Source organism: Loa loa (genome assembly GCF_000183805.2).
Source record: "Loa loa unplaced genomic scaffold supercont3.2, whole genome shotgun sequence".
NCBI lineage: Eukaryota > Metazoa > Nematoda > Chromadorea > Rhabditida > Onchocercidae > Loa > Loa loa.
In genome coordinates this window covers 797,434-820,150 of record NW_018108182.1, presented here as the reverse complement: position 1 = coordinate 820,150, position 22,717 = coordinate 797,434, and the positions used below count along the sequence as shown (strand labels likewise).

The 22,717-nt window shown below is 29.1% G+C and overlaps 3 protein-coding genes across 3 annotated transcripts; 1 reads left to right on the top strand and 2 right to left on the bottom strand.

Annotated features, from left to right (window-relative positions):
* Positions 1 to 9,508: 9,508 nt before the first annotated feature.
* On the bottom strand, positions 9,509 to 9,743 carry LOAG_16402 (hypothetical protein; the record flags this gene model as incomplete). Its single annotated transcript, XM_020449054.1, has 2 exons — positions 9,509 to 9,521; positions 9,595 to 9,743. 2 exons carry the CDS (start codon positions 9,741 to 9,743, stop codon positions 9,509 to 9,511), a joined length of 162 nt encoding a protein of 53 aa, XP_020307510.1.
* A 1,498-nt stretch (positions 9,744 to 11,241) lies between these two features.
* LOAG_04803 (hypothetical protein) lies at positions 11,242 to 12,826 on the top strand (the record flags this gene model as incomplete). The annotated part of the gene is made up of 2 exons (XM_003140340.2): positions 11,242 to 11,492; positions 11,958 to 12,826. The coding sequence occupies exons 1-2, from the start codon at positions 11,261 to 11,263 to the stop codon at positions 12,824 to 12,826; spliced, it is 1,101 nt and encodes a 366-aa protein (XP_003140388.1). The 5' UTR covers positions 11,242 to 11,260.
* A 5,646-nt stretch (positions 12,827 to 18,472) lies between these two features.
* LOAG_04802 (hypothetical protein) lies at positions 18,473 to 20,066 on the bottom strand (the record flags this gene model as incomplete). Its single annotated transcript, XM_003140339.1, has 3 exons — positions 18,473 to 18,597; positions 19,370 to 19,514; positions 20,013 to 20,066. 3 exons carry the CDS (start codon positions 20,064 to 20,066, stop codon positions 18,473 to 18,475), a joined length of 324 nt encoding a protein of 107 aa, XP_003140387.1.
* Between the last annotated feature and the right edge of the window lie 2,651 nt (positions 20,067 to 22,717).

Here is a 22,717-nt window from a genome sequence, read left to right as displayed (position 1 = left end):
CATCATCATCATCATCATCATCATCATCATCATCATCATCATCATCATCATCATCATCATCATCATCATCATCATCATCATCATCATCATCATCATCATCATCATCGGGTCGATAGCAATCTGATGTGTATCGACTTGACAGCTTTCATTAATAAATTTAAACCATGCGTTGTTTCACTATTCCTCTATCCACTTTCTCTTCTCGCCATGGATTGTATTTCATTCATCCATTTTTTTTTTTTTTTTTTTGTAATATTATTCCTTTCAGTTCTTATCTTAATCGATTTCATTTCATTCCACTTCTCTCATTCATTCATTCATTCAATTCCATTCATTCATTCATTCATTCATTTATTCATTCAATTTCATTCATCATAATTCAAATACATTTTCTTTCTTCTTTTCCCCTCTTTTACTTGATGAATACACAGCCACATTGAATCCCGGGTGCCCCACCCTATACTATTATTATCATTATTACCCCACATTGTCAACACCGTTTGCTGCAATGCTGTCCTGTTTTGTCTCCACATATGTTTGTCACTTCATCGATGCGCCTCTTCCACTCTGTTCCATAAATAGTACCAACTGATCACGTTGTCGTTGTTGTTGTTGACAGCTAAAAAATTCCGCTTTTTATCTCACTTTTTTTTTTTCAAGTATCTAATTTTTCAAGAATTCTCAAAATTGTCTTTCTTATTTTTTTTATTTCATTGTTAACTCGAAATGATAAATTTGAATTAAATATTTTGAGTTTTGCATGGATGAATCACAAATGGAATGAAATCATTTACTAGATATCGATTAATTCATTTATCAAAAAATTTTCATTGCAATAATAATTTTATTTTGCTGAATCAAGCTATGTTTTATTTGATTTATTTATTCAACAATCGAGTTTTAATTACTAATTAATTAACTATCGACAAAACATTTTCTGATTTGATTCATTAATAATTTTTAATTCATTTGTCGAAGATTAATTACAGTTCATGTTGTTACATTTTCTAATAATTCATGAAAATTCATGTCATTTCCTTTATTGTAACCATTGGGATAAATTGAAAATTGTACCTTCGTTGATGATTGGTTTAACAAATGGAAGATAGTTTGGAGTGAAATTGTGCATCGTAGCAATTAATAATCTTCTCTTAGCTAATTACTGATCAATTTGCTTTTTTTGCAATCTCTTTTATGACATCATTTTTTCTTTTTATGAAATAAATTTAAAAATTCCTATTTCATTTCATTTCTCACTATTTTTTCTCTTTTTTTAATTACTGTATTGTATTCAAGTATCCATCTCATCTTTCTTTTACTTTTTTCTAAGCTAATTAATCTATTTATAAATACTGCTATCTATCATTTAGAAATCTCTGTGAACTGAACTTATAATTGCTATTCTAATCATAATTTTAAATACAATCTATCATTCAGATATTCAAATATTCAAACCATCACTTAAGAATTTGTTAAATGAATGGATGAGTTAAAATTAGAAAAGGATACCGTAATAACTAACATCAAAAGGAAGTACCTAATGGAAGTCCTCTAAAGGAAGTCGAACATTGGGAGAATATGTGAGTAATTAAAAAACAAAAGACTGTATGTAAAGATAGTAATGATTCGTTCAGTAATAACACATCATCCATCCTATAGACTAGGATAGTTTCATCCTATACATCCCTCCACTATTACTTTCTCTTATTAAAGAAAATCGATTTTTTGAAACTTTTAAAAAGCTCGAAAAAGGCCTTTTCCTTCTTCATAGCTTTTCTAATAAGCTTCACTAGTTCATTTCCTCTTAGATATATAGGAATTGAGAGATAAATAGATGGATAAACATATGCATACACACACACACAGACACACACACACACAGACACACACACACACACACACACACACAAATACATCTTCATCTTTTTACCGTAATCTGAGGCCTTCATTCAATAAGTGGATGAAAAAAAAAAAAGAAGTACTGATAATTGTAGACATAAATTCTCAAAAATCCATAAATTTTAGATTTATTGCCATATTTTACGGCAGAATAAGGAAAGAATAGAGGGAAAGAGAGAGAGAGGGAGAGAGAAAGAGAAAGAGAAGAGGATGATGCTATTATCGAATTGTTTACGATTTTTGAGATTAATTAAAAGATATTTTTTTAGAAATGATATACCTTGGGAATGATTTAGACATATAAAATAAAAGAAGTATTAAATATATCCAAACAAATGATGATGACATTTCTAGAAAGAATTTAATTTTAAAATTTTACTTAAAAAATTCTACACTACAATTAACTATTTCACTTTAATAGTCTGTTTTCAGCAAGTTTATTACTTTATAAGTTGACAATATTTTCCTGAATACTAGTTATAGTCAAAAGTTTAATTCCCGATATTTACCAATCATAAATAGGCCATTTGTTAAATTCTAAATAACAATACCTTTGCGAAACTGTCTTTTATGACAAATTCTTATTTGAAATTACAACGGATAATTTGGAATAACCGAATGCCTTCTGCTCTCAAACAACTCAAATTACTTCTTCCAACCCTATGACAAATATCTTACATTTCGTGCATATGCGTGTTTGTGTGTTTATTTGCATCCACGCTATTTACAGGGATTAGACATGAGTGATTGCATGACATCAAAGAGTAGTGGAATTAGTTGGGTGAGCATTGGTGCTTATTGAAGGTGGTAATTTGCCACTGTGTGCTGCGTAGTATCGGCTTCCCGTAGCGTTAATTGATGTCCAACCTCGAGGTCATGACCTTTTCCTGCATCTTAACTTCGTTTATTGGTAGAGAAAAGATTTCTGGATCGGAAGAAGAAAAAGGAGTGATCGAAAAAAAAAGGATGAGTGACAGATAAAGTGAGAAAGGTAAACAAGGAAACTTTTATAATGGATCAATCTGTTGATAGATACATTATTCTAGATTTCCCAAGATCTAATTTACATAATTGGGATAAGAAATGATGGTAATATTAGTATTGGTAAGATGAGATTCTATTCAAACATAGGATAATTACATTCATTTAATGGCTGAAATTGTCACCTTATAGCAACAAAATATTTGATCATATCAGTTGCATGCAATAACATGAACAGGAACCTATTTAGGTTAGGTTTTAATTGTTTAAAAATGAAATATCGTCAACTATATGTAATTGATTGTGAATCGTGCAATTAGTTTGCAGTATACCGCGCAATACAACTAATTGTAGTTTACAGGTACTGCAATTTCAACCTTCACTGAAAATGTTATACACACATGAAGTGATATACAAACAAGCAAGCACATGCAAGTCATTGTTTGCATTTTCAGTCACACACACACACACACAAAAAAGAACCAAGTTTTCAGTGTTTCCTGCATGGATGAAAGAAGAAAAGAGAAAGAAAGAAAGAAAAAAGTGATTACTTTGAGGAATTTTAGAAAAGTCACAAATTCTTTGATAGTATATATTATATTATAATACTGAAATATACATCACATTTGGGTGAAAAAACTTTGACAAAAAGTTCAAATGTCACTCTTAATTTTTTTTTTTTAAATTTGAAACATTCTGCAGCTGAAATTGGTACTCACTTCCTGGAGCAATAAAAAAAAATGATTGTTTAGGAGTGAATCACTTTGTACCGTAGTTGGTACTTTTTGAGTGAATCATTTTTTCAGTTCGAAAAAAAAAGTCACTGCTTTCCTTAAATTTATTACCAAAAGTATGACATTTGCTGAGTGTTTGGATCAACTTTCTATTGAAAATAGAAGAATGACATTATTTCTTAAATTTGAACCGGATAGTCTGATAAGATGGCTAAATAAGCTCATACTAAGTTTACTGTTGTACTTTTTCCCTCCAATCAGTTATTGAAAAAAAAAAAAGAGAGAAGCTCCTAGTATGAAACAACTGATTAAAGCAATTGGTAAAGATAATGAATGTGATAATTTTATAAGTAAGACTAAAGTGCTTAAAAAAATTAAAATTTATAAATGTAATTAGCTTCATTTATTGTACTTTAATAAGTCATTTCACACGTTTGTTATGAATTTTGAACGAAAACGATTTCTGTTTTCCAAATAAATTTGCTGTAAATTAAAGTTGTTTGAAAAAAAAAAAAGAAGAAACCGTACATATATAAAAGAGATTGGTTGTTGAAGAAGAAACGAAAAGAGATTGGAACTTTTGCTGTCCTTCTCCAATTCCTACAAATAACGCTCAGAAAAGGAAAATTGAAAAGTATCGTTGTACATTTAGGTGGCAAATATAAGTTAAAATATAAATAGCAGCATGTAATTCAAATTGCAAATTGCGAAAAGAGGAATAAACTAAGAGGAAATATGCAGGAGAAAAAGTAACAAATAAATGATTGGACAAAATGAAGAATGAAAAGATAATGAGGGAATAAATAGTATGATTGTGGAAGACAACTAGATGAAAGATAGCTCATTGAATTTCTATTGAAAAGGAATTGGAAGAGGGTGCTACCCATGATATGAATGAAATGGATTGGAAATGAAAGATGAATGAATGGAAAAGGAAGACCGGGAATGGGACGGGTTTGGTTAGCGAATAGAGGAGTAATGCGGGGGATGTCTTCCAGTGTAGAAAGAAGTTTTCACAATAGAAAACAATACAATAGTAATGTTGATTTTCTAAAGAAGATGGGTGGAGAATATGGAATGAAGCCCGGGGTTCCGGAATTGCAACCCTCAGTTTGTCTTTCTTATGGATCTCAGCTTGTAGTGTCTGTTTCAAATTCATTTATGTTTTATATGATTTATTAGAAGGAGGAAGCATTCTTAATAGCATTCATTTATAATTTTAAAACTTCACCTGCTACTTTTTACAATTACTTTTTTTCTCTTTCAAATGACTCTCTCTTACAAAGTCTCCTACATATTAGTACTATCAAAAGCATATCCTCCGATTTGTTGTGTTGCATGTCGCAACTTTTTAATATGTTGCACATTTTTTTTTCCTTTTAAAAAATGGAATTTTGTGAGTAGGTCTTTGATTATTTTTGAAGGGTTTTATATTATCGTTTATATCAAAACGAATAATTGACCATTATCATATCACTTCTTGTTCTTGTTTGCAAAATTTTGAAGATAACTATTTTTAATAGAAATTTCATCCGTCATAGTAACTAATAACTTTATTATCATTACAGTTATCTTCTCTAACATTTTTCAATCTATTTTTGTGATAAATAATTATTACAAGCATCTACAAATTCTTTCATGGATTTATCACTTATCATAAGACGACATGATCAATCCTTTAAAATGTTTATCATAAATATGAAATTATGAATAGCATTACTACCTAATAATAATTATTTGCAAATGTATGCATGGTTGCAATTTAAGTTATATTAAGATAATAATATGAATTGTATCAGTTTAAGATAATAATATTATTATTACTATCATTCTCACTTTTCAATATATTGTTAGCTTTGTTTGTTGACAACTTGACAATTCCCGGAAAATACCATCCTCATGGAACATTTATTTATAAATCGTTTGCAAAGTAAATAGTCTTATTTGTCTTGAGCTGAACTAAAGTGATAGCCTAAATTGATCATGTTAATGATAAAAATGGATGAAATGATTAAGATATCAGCTTTCTATATATGATTATTCTATGTCTTTCACTGTCTTCATTTTCAAACACTTTATTATTTCAATGGCAGATTAATGTTTTATTCATTGTGATTCATTACTGTTAAATAAGGAAAAAAGAATTATAAAGAATTTGTTGATGCCAGATTCCGTTGATTTCTTAAACTTAATTCCATGGAATTTAAATTTAAAATTTTTATATTTTTTTGTTCTTCCAGAAACAACTGGCATTTCTGTTTCCAATAAACGTTTCAATTTCATTATTCTACTTGACCTTTTGAATTCCTTTTTGCTGCACATTTATCAAATAATTTGTTTTCGTCACTTTTCGTCAGTTCTCTTCTGCAATCTTCTCCTACTCACTTCCTTCTCTTTACATATTACAATTAGATTTTGAAGATGTATTCCAGTGTTTTATACCTTACATTTATAAATTAATCTATTTAACTGATTAAATTAGTACTGAAATGTTCAACCAAAATTAAACATATCGATATTGATATAATTTCTTATTACTTTCATATCAGATATCAAATGTTCGTAAGGTACTGTACTGACATCGTACTTTTTTTGCTAAATTTCGTTTTTCATACTTTTAACTGTCTTACAGTTTTTCGTTATATAACAAAAAATGATGATATTATGCAGCAGTTAGTGGATTGTTAATATTGGGGAAACTTTTACTGAACTTTTCTTGTTAATATTTCATTACTTCATGGTGCTTTCTTGTCACTAGAAATTGGAAATATTGAAGAATCCAATGTCACATCTATAGTTTTTCAAAAAGTCCTCTTGAATTTATTGGAAGGAACAAGTTTGAACTATATTATGGTGTAAAGCAGGTTATTAGATGATTTTCGTTGATATCCAAACTATGCAATTATTTCGGTAAAATTGATTTGTAAAAAAAGTGGTCACATAAATTGAAATGATTTTGTTTGTTGAGAAAAGAAAAACGATAAGCTGTTTTTCAAACATGAAGACATCATGATGACCTAGAAATGGTGAATAAAATGCAAATGTAACTTTCGCATTCTATCATGACCCTTCTTGCATAAAACATCCTATCACATTGAATGATCATTAATAAGCTATCTTCTGAAAATTTCAGACAAATATAAACTTATTTTAAATGACATCATCATTGATATTTACATTTCCAGTTTCCAAAACTTTTAATTTTTAATCTTTGATTAATGAATCATATCTGTGTAACCAAAAAGTGAATGGATTTATTTTTGGTTTACATTCTCGAACAATTTATATTAATTAGCTATTGTTTTTTGTATTTCACTTTTTTATCCTATAATTTTTTTTAAAAAAAAGGAAGAAAAGAGAATAATTCAGCTGAACATATATAGATATTTTCTTTAATGAAAAATATAGCCATCTAAATTATGGATTTTATAAAAATCTCAAATATGCTTTCATCTTTAATCAAATTTTTTATTTCTCATCGGAATCATTTTTCATTTTTATTCAACTCTTCCTAAATACTGTTGATGTCAAAGTTCTTCGTGAAAAAAGTGACATGGGAAATAAAACGATGTAAAATGAGAATATATGAAAATGCAATAGGAAATGTTTAAAATTTTGCATAAATATGATATTTGTAAGCAATGATGAATGAAATTTTACCGCTTATAATGATTATCTCATCGATTTCTAACTATTATTATTTAGTTTTTTTTTTTTTTTTTTTTTTATTCTAAAATAATTCCCATCAATTAAATGGCAAATGAAGATACGCCATTGTTTGAGATTGTTCAAATATTTACTTTAGACCAATAAATGTACCTGAACAATAAAGTTGAGAGGATATGGACCCAATCCACTTACACAGTTGAACACCTATCATTTTCACAGAATAATGTAATATAAGCACAGCAAGTGGTTTGTATCATAATGTGTGTGTGAAAGTACTACAGGGGGTAAAACTTTCAAAAGGGGTCATCACCTTATCAATATCAAATAGCATTACTGTGATGAATTTAATTACTATACCAGTATGATTTACTACTACTATAGAAGTATTGTAGTTATTGAAAATGAATTAAATATATTTATTTTAATGCCACTGTTAATTTAACTTTTTAAACAATATTTGTTATTATCAGCAGTGTGACCTGACTTATGTGTTATAAGTCGTATAACTTTTAAAAATGTCTACTTCGTCATTTGTATTTGTAAGAAATTAATGGACTGTTTCGAAATGTCGCAAAGTTGTGATGGATATTACTATTATGACTAATGACTATGTTGATGTCATTTCGTGTCACAAATCTCTTTTGCTTCTCATTTTGGAAGAAGACCATCTGTTCATGAATAGTCTACGGATGCTTTTTTTTTTTGCTAGTCAAAAATATTTTTGTGAAAAGAATTATTTCTAAAATTTATTATCTAGGATTTAGATTAATGAAGCTTCAAATTATGTTTAAATAATTCAAACTAGCAAATTGATGCTTACCTTATTTAGATGACAAAATTATTTACCCGAGCTTGGGAACCTCGGTTGTAATAGTTTTGATGCGAAAATTACTTTCAGCTCTTAATTGAAGTTCTCAGTAATTAGACTAGGAGTGTTGAAAATGAGCGGAGCAATCAAGGATTGATTTGGGAATTTCCAAGTAAACAGGAATGATTTGTAGTCATGCAATCATTTTGCGGTTCTCTATGAACTCTTCTAGTCCAAATATCATTTTACTGAATATCATTTCAATTAAAGTTATGCAACGTTTTAAATTCTAATCTAAATTCTTCGAGTTTAAAATTATTAATGAAAAAAAATTTCTTTTCTAGAACTATTAATAAAAGAAAAATTTTATTTTTTGAATTAAAAAAAAAGTATCAATAATAGAAATGATATTTAAGAAAAAGAAAATATTAGATGGCAATATTTTGCATTGAAATTGTAAGATGATTGCATGGTTACACATAACGATTGGTGACCGATTGCTTGCTTGCTTGCTTGGTTGGTTGGTAGTATTTCTCCTTTAGGAAGAAGATTTTAATTCATTCATTCACTCTCTTGAACATGAATATCAATGGTGATTTATGCTCAATTGAAATGTAAAATATTAATGGTGATATGAGCATGATAGGCTTTTGAATCGTTTAACAAATATCGCATGGAACAACTACCAAAGCAATATGTCTTTTTTTTTTTGATATGGAAATAATATTTATTAGTACTTATTGATCAATCATTATCACTCAATAATAGAGTAATCGTTTAGTTACTGTTATCCAACATGGAAAATTGTTTCATAATTTATATTCTTATTAAAAAGAAAAAAGAAAAAAAGGAATGAATCAATTATATTTTCTAGATTTACTAATCGGCATTTATCATTTAATAAAGAATTTTTGATAAATGCTTTTTTAAATTTATTTTGGTTTCAAATTGAACGGGAAAAAAATTTTTCATCTATTTGGCTAATAAATATATCCTAATCTATGTTGATTATTAATTATCACTGTTCACCAATGGTTTTATTTCTTTATCAATCAAATTTTGGAATACTTTTTGCCACGAATTGTTGTTTAAGAAAAATTGGTCCTTCCTTCAATTCCGTAGAAAATTTTACTACGACTTCTACATTTTTAATAAAATTTCGTAATGTAACTGTTATGGAATATAGTAGATAACAGAATCAGTTTATATCCCGAATATTCAAATGCATTCGTGGAAGATGCATTTGCTATCAAACATCAACAATGAAATCATTCGTTGTGAAATGGAAACTTCATCAAAAATAAAAATCACTGCTTGAAAAGGTTATAATGATTTTTGGGCTGAATTCGACGAAATGGCTGGTTAGTTGAAATTTCTACTCAAAGTTTTTTCCTAAATTTTTAATAACTAAAAGAAATCAGCGCTCTGTCCTAAAAAATGCATTTACCTACCTACCTAGTTATCTACCTACTTACTTACTTACCTACCTACCTATTTACCTACCTACCTACTTGTCTACCGTAGCCGACTACTTCATTCGTGAGAATAGATGTAATTGTGGCCTGGTTGATGACATGTACCGATTGATCAATGTCATCTAACATTGGGTTATCGCTGATTGCATCTTTCTTCCACCGTACTGCTCCACTCATTCCTCATGCTACTGCCTGAAACTTGTTTCTCTTTCCCCATAATTTCCCGCAAATATTTTTCTGGAAATTTATCCCAAAACGACAATAATAACAATGGTGGCACTGACGGGCACAGCAATAGGATAAGTTGTACCTTTTACCAACCGCCTGCCCGAAATACCATCAACTCAACAACCACCGCCAACTGGCAGCAGCCAATCAGCTCAACGTCCAATCAACGATGAGGTCTTCCACCCATTTTTGCATCCATCTCTGTCACTACACTGCCTCAACCAACTCTCTGTCCATTAACTTGCACTGAAATCCAAATGTTTGATGGATTTTATGATGCTTAGGGTAAAAATCCGAAGAAGTAATCCTCTGTTAGCAGTATTTCCTTTAAATATTAATATCGGGAAGATGAAGATAAGTATACCCAAAAGGTAAGCATTCGAGAGATTTAGAGAGGTAGGATTACTACATATGTCTCTTCTTCCTTTCCATCTTTTCTTCGTCTTCTTTTGTCCCATCACCTGAACTCCACCCCCTTCTTATTCTACCCCAATAGCTGGCTGGAAAAGAAGGAAATGACTTGCTCTTCTCTCCAGGTCGCCCCTCCCACTCTCCTATACCCCACCCAATCTTATCCCTCCTCCCTTCGTCCTGTTGGGATGCCGCTTTGCCCACTTGCTTGCTATACTACTCCTTTCTTTTATTCATTCATCGTAATCGGTCTTCACGCCCGGCGCACATATACATACAACAAACTTCCTCCCCACCGCAACTACTACTTCTTTCTTGTAGAATTCCTTCGGAGTCATTTCTCTCTATTTAATTCTATTCCATTCATTTCCATTCAGTCCAATCCAATCCAATTCAATTCAATTCAATTCACTTCCACTTAATTTCATTCACTTCAGTTTTATTACTATTATCTCCGGTGATTAGTTGTAGGAAGATAGTAAAAGAATGTCTCAGATGAAGAAAGGTCAAGATCAGGAAGAGGACAGATACAGATATGAATGAATGCATTATATTACCATCCAATGATAACAAAAGCCCAACCTAAGGAAGCCAAATAATATCTTCTTCATTCCCTTTCACAACTATGATGTGTATAGTTGAATGAATAGAGTTGAAATTGAAGAGCGGGAAAAGAGGAGACTGTCACCTGTTACCTTCATTGGAGCTAGTTAATTCGGTTGAAACACCAATATTTAGTAAAATCAAAGAAGCGCTACCTTCCTCTCACCCCTTTTTTTCCTTTTTTTTTTTTTTTTAATGCGATCAATGAAGAGTAAAATGACAAACCCTTCCCATCTCTCTATCTCCCTTACTACTATCACAGTTATTGTCATCATTCATTCCCTACCTATCATTACCATACAAAAGCTGTTTTCATTTCTGTTGCTGTTATTGTTGTTATTGTTTATTTACACTGTTAATTGATCGTTATTGTGTCTTTTGTTGCATTCTCATTCCATTCTATTCCACTTCATTTCATTTCACCGCCCACTCTCATTTTCCAGGGTTTCCAAATGATGATGATGATGATGGAAAATGAGCTCAAAGCTGCACCTGGAACAGCAGCAGCAGTAACAACAGCAACTAGCGCTTCTGCAGCTGCAGCCCTTCAAGATGCATTTTCACTTTACAGTGCCATGCCACCGGGTTTCTCAATGCCACCAACATCAACTTCATCTATTCCGACCGTCGAAGAATGCTGTGTTCCGAACTCACCTGGATCACCTTGTTTAAAAGATAAAAAAGGTAAGCTACTTCTAAAATTATTTCTTTTTATTTGCTTCGTTTTGTCAATGCATAAAGATGAAGGATGACAAACATCGCAGTGTGAATAACACATTTTTGCTAAAGAAATAATTTAGAGAATAGAAGTATTGTTTCCTAGAATGCATCTTAGATGAAAAACATTTTAAATTGATTTTCCCCTTCACTTTTTTTTATATTAAAATTAAATTCCATTCAGGTGTTAACTATTGATTTTAAATGAAAGTAATAATGCATCAAAGTTTACTATTCTGAAAGAACATTAGTTTCACTTCTAATCGTTGGCATTTTATTCACAACTTTGAGTTTAGGGCTTGCAGATCGTAGAGTCAGAGAACTTTAATATTTTTCTTATTTCTTTCATTTTTAGTTTCAGTTTCAGATTTCATTTATGGCCTGATTGCTCCACAGTATTTTTTATAATTGTTGAAAACTTGTGGATTTTAGGAGACGATCGAGTTAAACGTCCCATGAATGCGTTTATGGTGTGGTCTCGTGGACAGCGCCGTAAAATGGCGCAAGAGAATCCAAAAATGCATAATTCAGAAATTTCTAAACGTTTGGGACAAGAATGGAAATTGCTGAATGAATCGGAAAAACGGCCATTTATTGATGAAGCCAAACGTCTTCGAGCGATTCACATGAAAGAACATCCAGACTACAAATATCGTCCAAGGAGAAAAACGAAAAATTTGCCGAAAAAGAATGGTCTAGCAATGTCAGCCAGTACATTCCTGGATCCAATCAAAACTCAAAATATTTATCAGCCAATGACAACCGGCTGGCAGCAGCCGATCAATTCTGTTTCCAGCTCACCATACTTCGATTCCTATTCCTTGTATGGTCGTACAGGTTATGAGAATATGATCGGAATGCCATATTCGTTAAGTAGTGCAGCATCACCGGCTTCACATTACTCGCAATCACCTAGTTGTTCATTAGCTGCTGCAGCTGCACAGTACCAACAAGCTGCGGCTGCACAACAGCAACATTATAGCAGTGCTGCGGGTGTCTCGTTAACAGTGAAACCTGAAGCTTCCTCTGACGGCGCCACTAACACGAGAACAAGTAACGGTGAATCACCAGATTCCGGAGTAGGAGCTGCTATAACAACTGAATCCCCATTAAGTTCACAATTTCGTGCCTTCTACGAACCTCATAAAGAATCTTCTTCAACGTCTGCTTCAGCAGCAGCAGCAGCAGCAGCAGCGATGAACATGTATATGCCACAGGATCCTCGATTACAGTATGCTGCACTCAATGGTACCATGGAAGAACATATGACATTGCCACTGCAACATATGCAATCCATGTGACGACTGCAGCACTATTTATTACTATTTTTATTATCGTTGTTTCGTCATATACTATTACCATATATTATTATTATTATTATTATTATCATTATTACTATTATTATTTTGTCAATATTTCAACTTGTGATCTTTAGACGCAGTCGGAATAACTGATTTTTTTCACTCAGGTACGTTAGTTAAACTTACTAATTTATAAAATTTTCAACCTTCAAAAACTTATCTCAATATATTTGTACGTTTGCATGCAAACTTTAAATTTATTTATTTGCTTTAACTTCTAGTATTTAAGTTACACAATTTTGAATACATGAAATTGTACGTAGTAGTAGTATGCATGCTGTTTGTTTATTTCCTGTACAATTTCAATATTCAAATTTGTCGATGTCTACTAAGATTAGTTTAATTAAGTTTAGATTACTTCAAAATATGAAATATTGGAATAGTTGTTTAAAGACAAAAGAAGAGATGAGTATATAAGAACTAATGACTTGAAATTCGAATTTTAGATAATTTTAGGTCTGCAAATTTCATGATTTACGATTTTTCTAAATGATTCATTTTGATGAAATTTATTTAGAATGTCTTTACTGATTCTTATAGATCAAAATTATCAGTTAGTTGTAATCTTTTTATCACTAAGATTACTCATTTATTTAATTCCTAAAGTAATCACTTCTATCATTTGTTAGTATTTTTGCGAACCTTATTCTGAGATAAATGGAACAAATATTTAGTATGCAAACAATTAAAAATTAATTGAAGACAGATTGAATGGAAATTCCCTCCTATAACTAATTATTAGAAATATTAAATAATTATCTTAAAATGCAAGGATTCTTCAATTTTTCATTTCAACTATGCAAATTATAAGCACATATTTGGTTTCAGGTTTCAAAAATAAAAATAAAAAAAAAATTAACCGGACAATGGGTTAGCTATTGGAAATTGTTAGAAGAATGCATCCATCACCACATCTCTTCTTCAGTTCTTTATTCTCTATCTTATCGTACTACTATTTTCTATTTTATTTATAAAATTTGAAAGGCATTTCCTGTATGTATTATTGGTTTGCCATGTATTACATCCCTATATTTTCATTTATTTTAATTCTTGTAACAAATAAGAAAAGCATTCATAGATTTCGATTCTGTAAGAGAATAAATTAAATTAGATGAATAGAACTGAGTTTAACCATCGCTATCCATTGGTATTAGCATTATCTCAATGAGATCCATGATGTTAGCTGTTTTTTTTTTTGATATATTTGTTAATAAAGATATTAGTAATTTAAATAAATTTGATAGGAAAGTTAAAATAAATGAAAATTCAAATTGAATGTTGATGATTTTGAATTTTTTTTCTTTTGTGACATCATTCTAGGAGTTAATTTTGAAATGAAATATCTTCTATTCTTCGTTAGTAATTTTACAGTTTTTTGTGTTTTTTTTTTTAGATCATTTATTCTATTGTTTCTGTAGATATATCTGTCTTCTGTTGATATTCAAATTTTTAATAAAATTTGAAATTCATAGGCAGCCTGAAATTACCTGCAGATAATTGAGCTTAATTAACTCATTTCCATCGATGAAATTAATATAATAAGATATTTCACGTCACTTTTACAACAACTTTTTTTTTCTCACTGCAATTGTATTCAAATAGTGATTGGTGAATAGTAAAGATTATTATCATTGATTGGGTATCACTAATCATTCTTCAATCTCACACTTTCCATCAACCAACACCTGTGTTAACATAATAACTGGTTAAAGAATACGCGGTAAGAAAAAAAAAAAAGTCTCATTTACATCTCAGTACCTCGCAGTGTAATTATGGTAGCAAAAAAGTTCCATCTCATGCTCATAGTGATGAGCAGGGTAATAAGAAATAAAATTATCATTAAAAAATTCAAATTTAAATAGATTTTAAGGCTTTGAAAATTTTGTCTTTGGTGATAGCTTTACCGTGTTCATAGTTTTAAAAATATTTTAAGCAATTTGAAATATATCAATTATATACTGTAAAAGAAGTGTAAATGATAATAAATCATTAAGCATTAGATTTAGTTTTTTTTTCTTTCTTTCTTTTATAAATTGAATACAGCATAATGTAGTCAGCAATGCTTCAAAATATTTGCAATTTCCATTTTATTCTTTTTTAATTCAAACCTTTTTTTTTGAATTTTTGTATTAATTTTCCTTTTTGCATACTTCAATTAATATAATTTTTATTTTTTAAATAATATCGAAAAGTTCAATTGTTAACTCTATACGAGTAATAAAATAATGTGAAATTTTATGATTAAATATTTGATGGAAGTTCATATAATAGTGCTAGCGATTCTATTTTCCATTCGAAAACCCATTTTTATTATATTTCTTGGTTTATTTAGTCTTGTCACGAAATCTTTCTGGATTTCTTCTTCATTTTCTGTAAATGAAAAAGTTTCTGCAAAATTTGATGGCACATTGAAAATAAAACAATCGCTGTTACCGTCATTGCAACTTCCAATTAGTAAAGGGGCAAATTATTTGATAACATTTTTGTGAAGTAATTTAGATAGTCCTATCGTTGTCAATATTAATATGTTGTAATGGATTGTGTCCTTTGATTTAAATATACTTTGCTTCATGTTTTGATATATATTCCTAAAATAGACTTATCATTTGTTTTATGATATATGATACTTCGTTTATTTCAAATGAATGAATTTCAATAAAATTGAATTTCAATAACATTTTGTTGTAGTAGAAAGTAAATCTTCGTTTTTGCATCCAATATTTTCATACTGCATATAGTAATATTCCTTTTGTAACCGTAATCATACAGTCATCAACTAATATTCAACAAAAGTTGATTACAGCATTTTTTTTTCCCCCTTTCTTTTTATCATCCTATAATCCTATTAGCATTACGATGTACATATAATAGGATAAAAATTTTTATGCTAAAAAAGAAATAAATTAAAATAATTGTATTATAAAATCATTGTCACAACAATGCACAGATATTTAAACGTATCATTATTCATTATTCAACAAGTTTTGATAACAATAAATTACTATTGATTTTTGGTATAGTAATATCATTATTTTGATATAGTGATAGTACTATTTCGATATAGTGATATCACTGTTTCAACAGTAATATTGACGGTACAGTGATATCACTTTCCTCATTTATCCCCTAAATTTTAAAGCCGAAAATAAACAAGTTTTTTGAAAAACTCACAGCTATGTCAAATCCAATCAATTTACCAATTTACCATACAATTTTTCTCTCGAAAAAAAAAATTTATTCCTTATGAAAGTATTTATGAAACATATAAACATATCTATTCCTATAGCTTATGATGGAAAAGGAATGAAATATCAATGAATTTTACAACATTTTGAGGATAACTAAAAAAAATTTTTTTTTTTAGTTGTGTTTTTCATTTAAAATCATTTAATTATTTGTATTGAGATAATACTTTGAAATATAGAGATTTCACTAGTAACATATTAATATGATGCATGTTTGTTAAGTGGAAATGAATAATTCGATTAATTCTATGAAAATGAATCAAAAGATTAGAGAAAAGCTAATTTTCCCATTCAATTACGAAATTTTAAATGTAAATTACGATGAAGTTTTTATTTTATTTTTTCAAGTTTAAATTTATCATTTGGCTGCAAATGTTTACCAAATGACTGCTGCTATCGCTATTGCTCCTGAAAGTTTCCTTTAAATCATACAAAACCTTAGATTGCTCGTTCGGGTATAGCATTTCATCCAACCATTATTCACATAGTTTATTTCAAAGCAATCATAAGCAGGTTGTATTAAAATTTTCCTCTTAGCATCTTCATAAAAAGAATCGATTAATAAGATGGAAAAATTAATTATTTTTTAACAGTTTTAAACAAGGCCTAATTTTTCCTATTTGTTTGAAAGAAAAAAAAATGCATTTACATTTTAATTAAATTGCAAATAACGCCGAAAGTTTGCATAATATCTTTTTGCTAATAAAAAGTTAGGATAATTCTTTGAATTTATTCAATTCCATCAGTTTTGATCTCAGAGATTTTAAGACTCTTTTTTGATGTCAAATAATGTCGAAACTTTCGGGAAAATTAATTTTTTGAAAGTCTTTTTTTTTCTAAACAATATATTAATTTCATTTTAAAACGAATTGAAATTCAAACAACTATTAGGCCAAACAACAACCAACAATTATTAGGAATTTGTTTTTTTTTCTTTCTTAATCTGTTGGGCTATTTAAGGATGAAAGGTAAAAGGGAGTCGGGAGGGTAGCATTAATTGAAATGTAAATATTCGATGTCCGAAAAAAAAAATAAATAAATAAAAGTCAGCGGGAAACACAACCGAGAGGATGTCTATACTTTTAATACAATCAACACCCTTCTCTTCTTTTTTCATTAGAATTTGACATTTCAATTTTTTTTTCGCAAAAAGAAAAAGTTTCGAAAGTTGAAAAGAAAAAATTCCGGCAGAGTTGAACCATTGATATTCCATTTCATCCAATAAAAAGTTGAATATTTATTTACTTTAATGAAATCTTCCACCAATTACTTATTATCAAACACTTTATGATTACTTATTTGAGAGAATTCAAAAATATTTACTTGTTAATTGCCGAAGAAATATTTCGCGTAATTAAACTTTCATCAAAAAAAATTAAGATCTTTTCTTGCAAAATGCACATTATCCGGAAAGGTTGTGAATTTTGGGGATAGAGCGCTTTCCGGAACAGTTTCACACGTTTTTCTATAATCCTAATCACTCGTATTTTAGAAACATTTGAAAATCTATCACTTGACGATATATAGGTCATTTCAATTTAACAAAAAATAAAAAAAAATTTTGTATTTTGATATCCTATCTAGAAATTTATGAGTTTTGGAAAAAATGTCAAATTAAAGTTTCATTTGAATCAAAACTGGATTTAGTATCCGAATTTAAAATGAGAAGCATAAATGATATTTTAGTTTGAAGTTGATTTAAATTCCAAAATTTCCACATGAAACTTATCTTTAGCACTGAAAGTACAGCATGAATACTGTAATGAGAAGTAAATAATATAACTATGCTGAAAATGAAGAAATTTAAGAATAGATGAACATTGCTAGGAGAGTGCGATATTTTCTCAAGAAATTGGGCTATGGATGACATTTTCAGTGCCCAAGTACTATCGATGCTTTCTTCCATATGGAAGCAATCTTCCGCGGGAAAAAGGTCAAATTTTTCGATTTATCGATTTTTTCTTTTTTGCAAAACATACTTCATTCAAAACAAATTTATAAACTTAAATTGTCCCATTCATAGATTTATGCACTTCTTGAGCTTGTTGATTAGTCCTTATTATGAAATGTCTTAAAATCACAATCAGTTCGAAATTGACATTTATCAGAAATTTATCACAAAGCCTTTTCCCTAGACTTTGATCAATTATCTTTGAAATTTTAACAAAGTTGTGGCAAAGAATTAATGCATCCTCTATGATTAGTATCATCACATTTATGATAATATTATTGCCTTCCTTATCATCAATACAGCTAGATGCTATCATGAAGCTTCTGTTACGTTATTTACAATCCAGCCGAGCATTTGAAAGTACATTTTATCTTGAAATTTAGAATGCTTTTAAATGTAAACAATCGTAACAGCTAGCTGCTTTTTCTTCTCACCTGTGCTTAAGGTTTTGTGTAACCAGCTGTTCAGCGTTAAAACAATATCCTTATTTGCATGAACTGGACAGCACTCAGTGCCTAGAAGAATAAAAATGATAATGAATGAATCATAATTCGAAAAAAAACAAACAAACAAAAAAATTGAAAAATTTTAAATTTAAATTTAAATTAAAAAAATTATTTTGTAATATTGAGATGATTTTTCTGCTCTTTTATTTTTCCAAAAAACATTAATAAAGAAGCAAAAGGAAAATTCCCAAATAGTCAATGATAATAATGGAAACAAATGATAATTTCTTATTGAATTAAATTTAATTTAAATTTATTTTACTATCCTTATTAAATTACATTTTTTCTTTTTTTAAACCGTACTATTCTACTCACACTCGATGAGATTTATACTTAAAATCAAAATAAAACAGATTAGCGTTCTTGGTAGTAATCATAAATAAAGAGATTAGGAATAATACGGAAGATGGATAGATATACCGGAAACGGTATAACTGATGATCTATCATGTTTGGAATAAATATTCCATAATAACTATCATCTCCATATATTACGTCATAAATGAATCTAACGATTTTATGCCCTGTTTATTATCGGAAGATTTGATAAATAATTGTTTGACTTCATTTAATTATCATTTCCCTTCATTAATAGTCATAAAAATTTTTAAAATTTTGAAATTAAACGAAAAATTTTAGGAAATTTGGAAAAATAATCATTTACTTTAGATTATTTGAAAGTTTACATGGTATCAAAGCTAATACTAATCTAGCAATAGATAATAATTTTTTAAATATGCATAATAATCATTGTGGAATAGAGATGAGAGATATATGGATACTTCGAATATTGATTGTTTGGATGATAAGTGATCGAGAATATTTGTTTTTGTATGTATTATATGTTAAAACAAGTAAATTTGATCGATCGGATTGAATCGGATTGGATCGGATTGAATCGAATGAATGTTTCAAATATGGTTGATTCTGAAGTTTTTTTTTTTTTTTTTTGTAAAGCATCCAATAAAACGTAACCATAAGAATTATATGTGTAATGGTAGATTGATGTTTTTTAAGGACAGTAAAGGAAGAGCAGAAAAAAAAAAAAAATTGTGTTAGCTGTTGGCAATGCCATTTTGGACGCCGTAAGGTCTGTGATACACAAAATGGTTAACGGATCGGATCGTTCAAAGGTTATAGCTTCTAAAAGAAGAGGAAGAGAAAAGCCGAAACTACAAAAATGAATACATTACATTTACCCATCGTGATATGTGCCACTATCACAACTATCACCACCCCCGCCAATAACCAACCAATTTTTGCATATCACAAAAAAAAAATTTGTTTTTAAGGGAGCAAATTGGATTGCAAGAACGGATGGAACACATTGACAATTTAGATGGAAGCAAATCACAAGTTGCAATAACGAATAGGAAAAAAGTTTAAAAAAACAAGATGACATGTTCATTAAGCTACCAAACAAACAGGAAACATTTCGGGAATCTGGTCGAATACTTCTTGTTCGATTAAAATTGGCATTCGATGAAAATCTATCAGTCAACAAATATACTATTTGTTTTTGAAATTCTGTGAAGTAAAAAATGAAAAAAAGAAAGTCGAAATTGATTTTTCAGAGGAAACAATTTGATGATTTGTGTTAGTGAATTGTTTTCTGGAAAATTTCTGCAAAAAAATTAGAACTGTATGAGAATTATTAGTAATTTTAGAAATTGTAAAACTTTACAGATATTATTAACAGAAGGACAAAAGGATTGACAAATCGATGAACCGACATTTATTTTTCATTTTCAACAATTTCTTTCATCTTTCAGTAAGGAAAAAAAAAATCTTTTCATCAAAGAAGCTTTAATAATAGTCCAAATAGTATTAATGGCTAAAAGCATTTCCATCAATTGAGCTAACCAAAAGAACTAAAAAAAAAAACTTTAGAAAATATGATATTTTTGGTATTTTATGCTAGCCATAGTGGCGTCATCACTTAGCAATTGTTTATTTGTTTGTATGTCCCATTGGATGATTATTTCCAAGGGAAGAATAAAGTTTTTTTTTTTTTTATCACAATACAAAAGTTTTTCTAACCTTTAATGACCCTTCTTCAAATGAATTAAAAAAAAAGGAAAAGGGAAACATTGGTAATGGCTCCGTTTTGGTTACTGGTTACTATTGCAAATGTCTTTGACCACTTGATGAATACGAGTGCTGTCTGGTTAGCCATAAGCATTTCAATAAGATACTATCATGCTTATATGCAAAACCATTTCATTTCATTCATGTTTAAAAAATTAACAACTATGGGAAGTAGCAATGGCAATTACTTTCCCATAAAAATGTTGTTAAAAAAAAATGAAATGACTGATATTGACCTTGTACAAGGAAAAGGTCAACATTTTTAATTTATTGATTTTTAAAAAACTGACTTCATTTAAATGATATTTATAAGTTTTGAATTATTTCATTCATAGATTCGTGCAATTCTTGATCGTGTCGATGAGTTCGTATTATGAAATCTTTTCAAATAATCAATACTTCAAAAAATGGTACTTTAGACTAAGAAGTAAACAATTTGATTACCTCAATAAATTATCAAATCACTTTAAATCCTGAATATTTTCTGGTTTATTAGCAGCACTTTGATCTAGTCTAATCAAAATTAAGCTTTAAAAAAATTTCCGCAATTCAGCCAGTTCTCAAGGTTAACTAAACTGTTCGAAAAACAATGTTTGTTATGTTTTTACCAGTACAAATTTCAAATTTTGAAGTTAAATATTTGAAAAAAGTTTGAATTAGTTGACTATAGCAGGTGCTATCAGCTTTTAGTTAACAGTTTTCTTAGGCTTCTTTTCAGCAAAATTAGGTATTATTTAAGGGAAATTCTTTTTTTTTTTCATTTTTATTTTCAGAAATTTTCAATATTTTGCTAAATTTTTAAACTTTAAAGAAATGCAACATTTCGTTAACTTATCCAATTACCAATTATTTATTCAAATTTAATTAATTCATTAATATGTACGAAAGTAATTGTTGATGAAATTGTTTGCTTATAACGGATCGATAGCAATCATACATTTATTTTCATCTTTTACACCATTTCTAGACAAATATTTGCTCCTTTACCATTTTTACTTGTTAAAGTTGTTGTGGCATCATTTTAGTAGTGTTGTAAATTGCCCGTACTGTGAAGTACCAATGATTGCGGTAAGCGATTACTCACCGATACTTAAGCAAACAACTCTTCACATCTTACTTTTCCTATCATAGCTTTGTGTAAATATTAATAAATAGAAACAGACATCTTTTGCTCTTTCTTCAATCACTTACAATTATTTCTCCTACTATTTATTACTGTAACTTTATTAAAGAGTAAAACTATCTGAAAAGCATAGCAGTGAATGATACTTGTTCGATGGCACGATTTTCATTACTTTCAAATGATTTAAATTAAAATGATACCACAATTGAAAATCAAATCTTGTCAATATAAATAAGAAACTCTAATCACTTAGAAATGTCCTTATCGATATCTACTTATACTTTGATAAGAATGATGATAGTAGTAGGTTAGTTCAATTTAATTCATTTTAACTTATTTATGAAAAGTATAATTGCTGATGGCGTAAATGTCTCAACTTTCCATTGTGTTGATGGACGAACATTAACATGAGTTGTACTGCAGAATACCATGGACAATACTTCAGAAGGGTCATGTCGTGTCAAATATGCATATTTGCATGAATCGATTGTTGTAGAAATTTGAAACTTCAAAAATAATGAAAAGATAGTAAAATGTCGACCATAGATCAGTCTGATGAATTCCCCTATACCGTAATGTATTTTTGGATTACTGATTAACTTCATTGTTCTCAAATAATTTTGATGAAAATTTTATGCATAAAGCTGATTATGTATGTTAAATGAAAAGTTTATGAAGGATGGTATTTTATGAAACTACAGTATTCGATATTACTGAATATTTGCCAATAGCAATGGTAATTATTATGTTAAGGAGAATGTAGGCGTTAATCAGATTTAGTGAGTGACATCAAATTGCCTTACGCAACTAGTTGTCAACTCTTCGCATCTTACTGAAATAAACAACAATCCTGTTATTCTCTTTACAATCGTTTAAAATTACTTTATATATATATATATATATATATATATATATAATA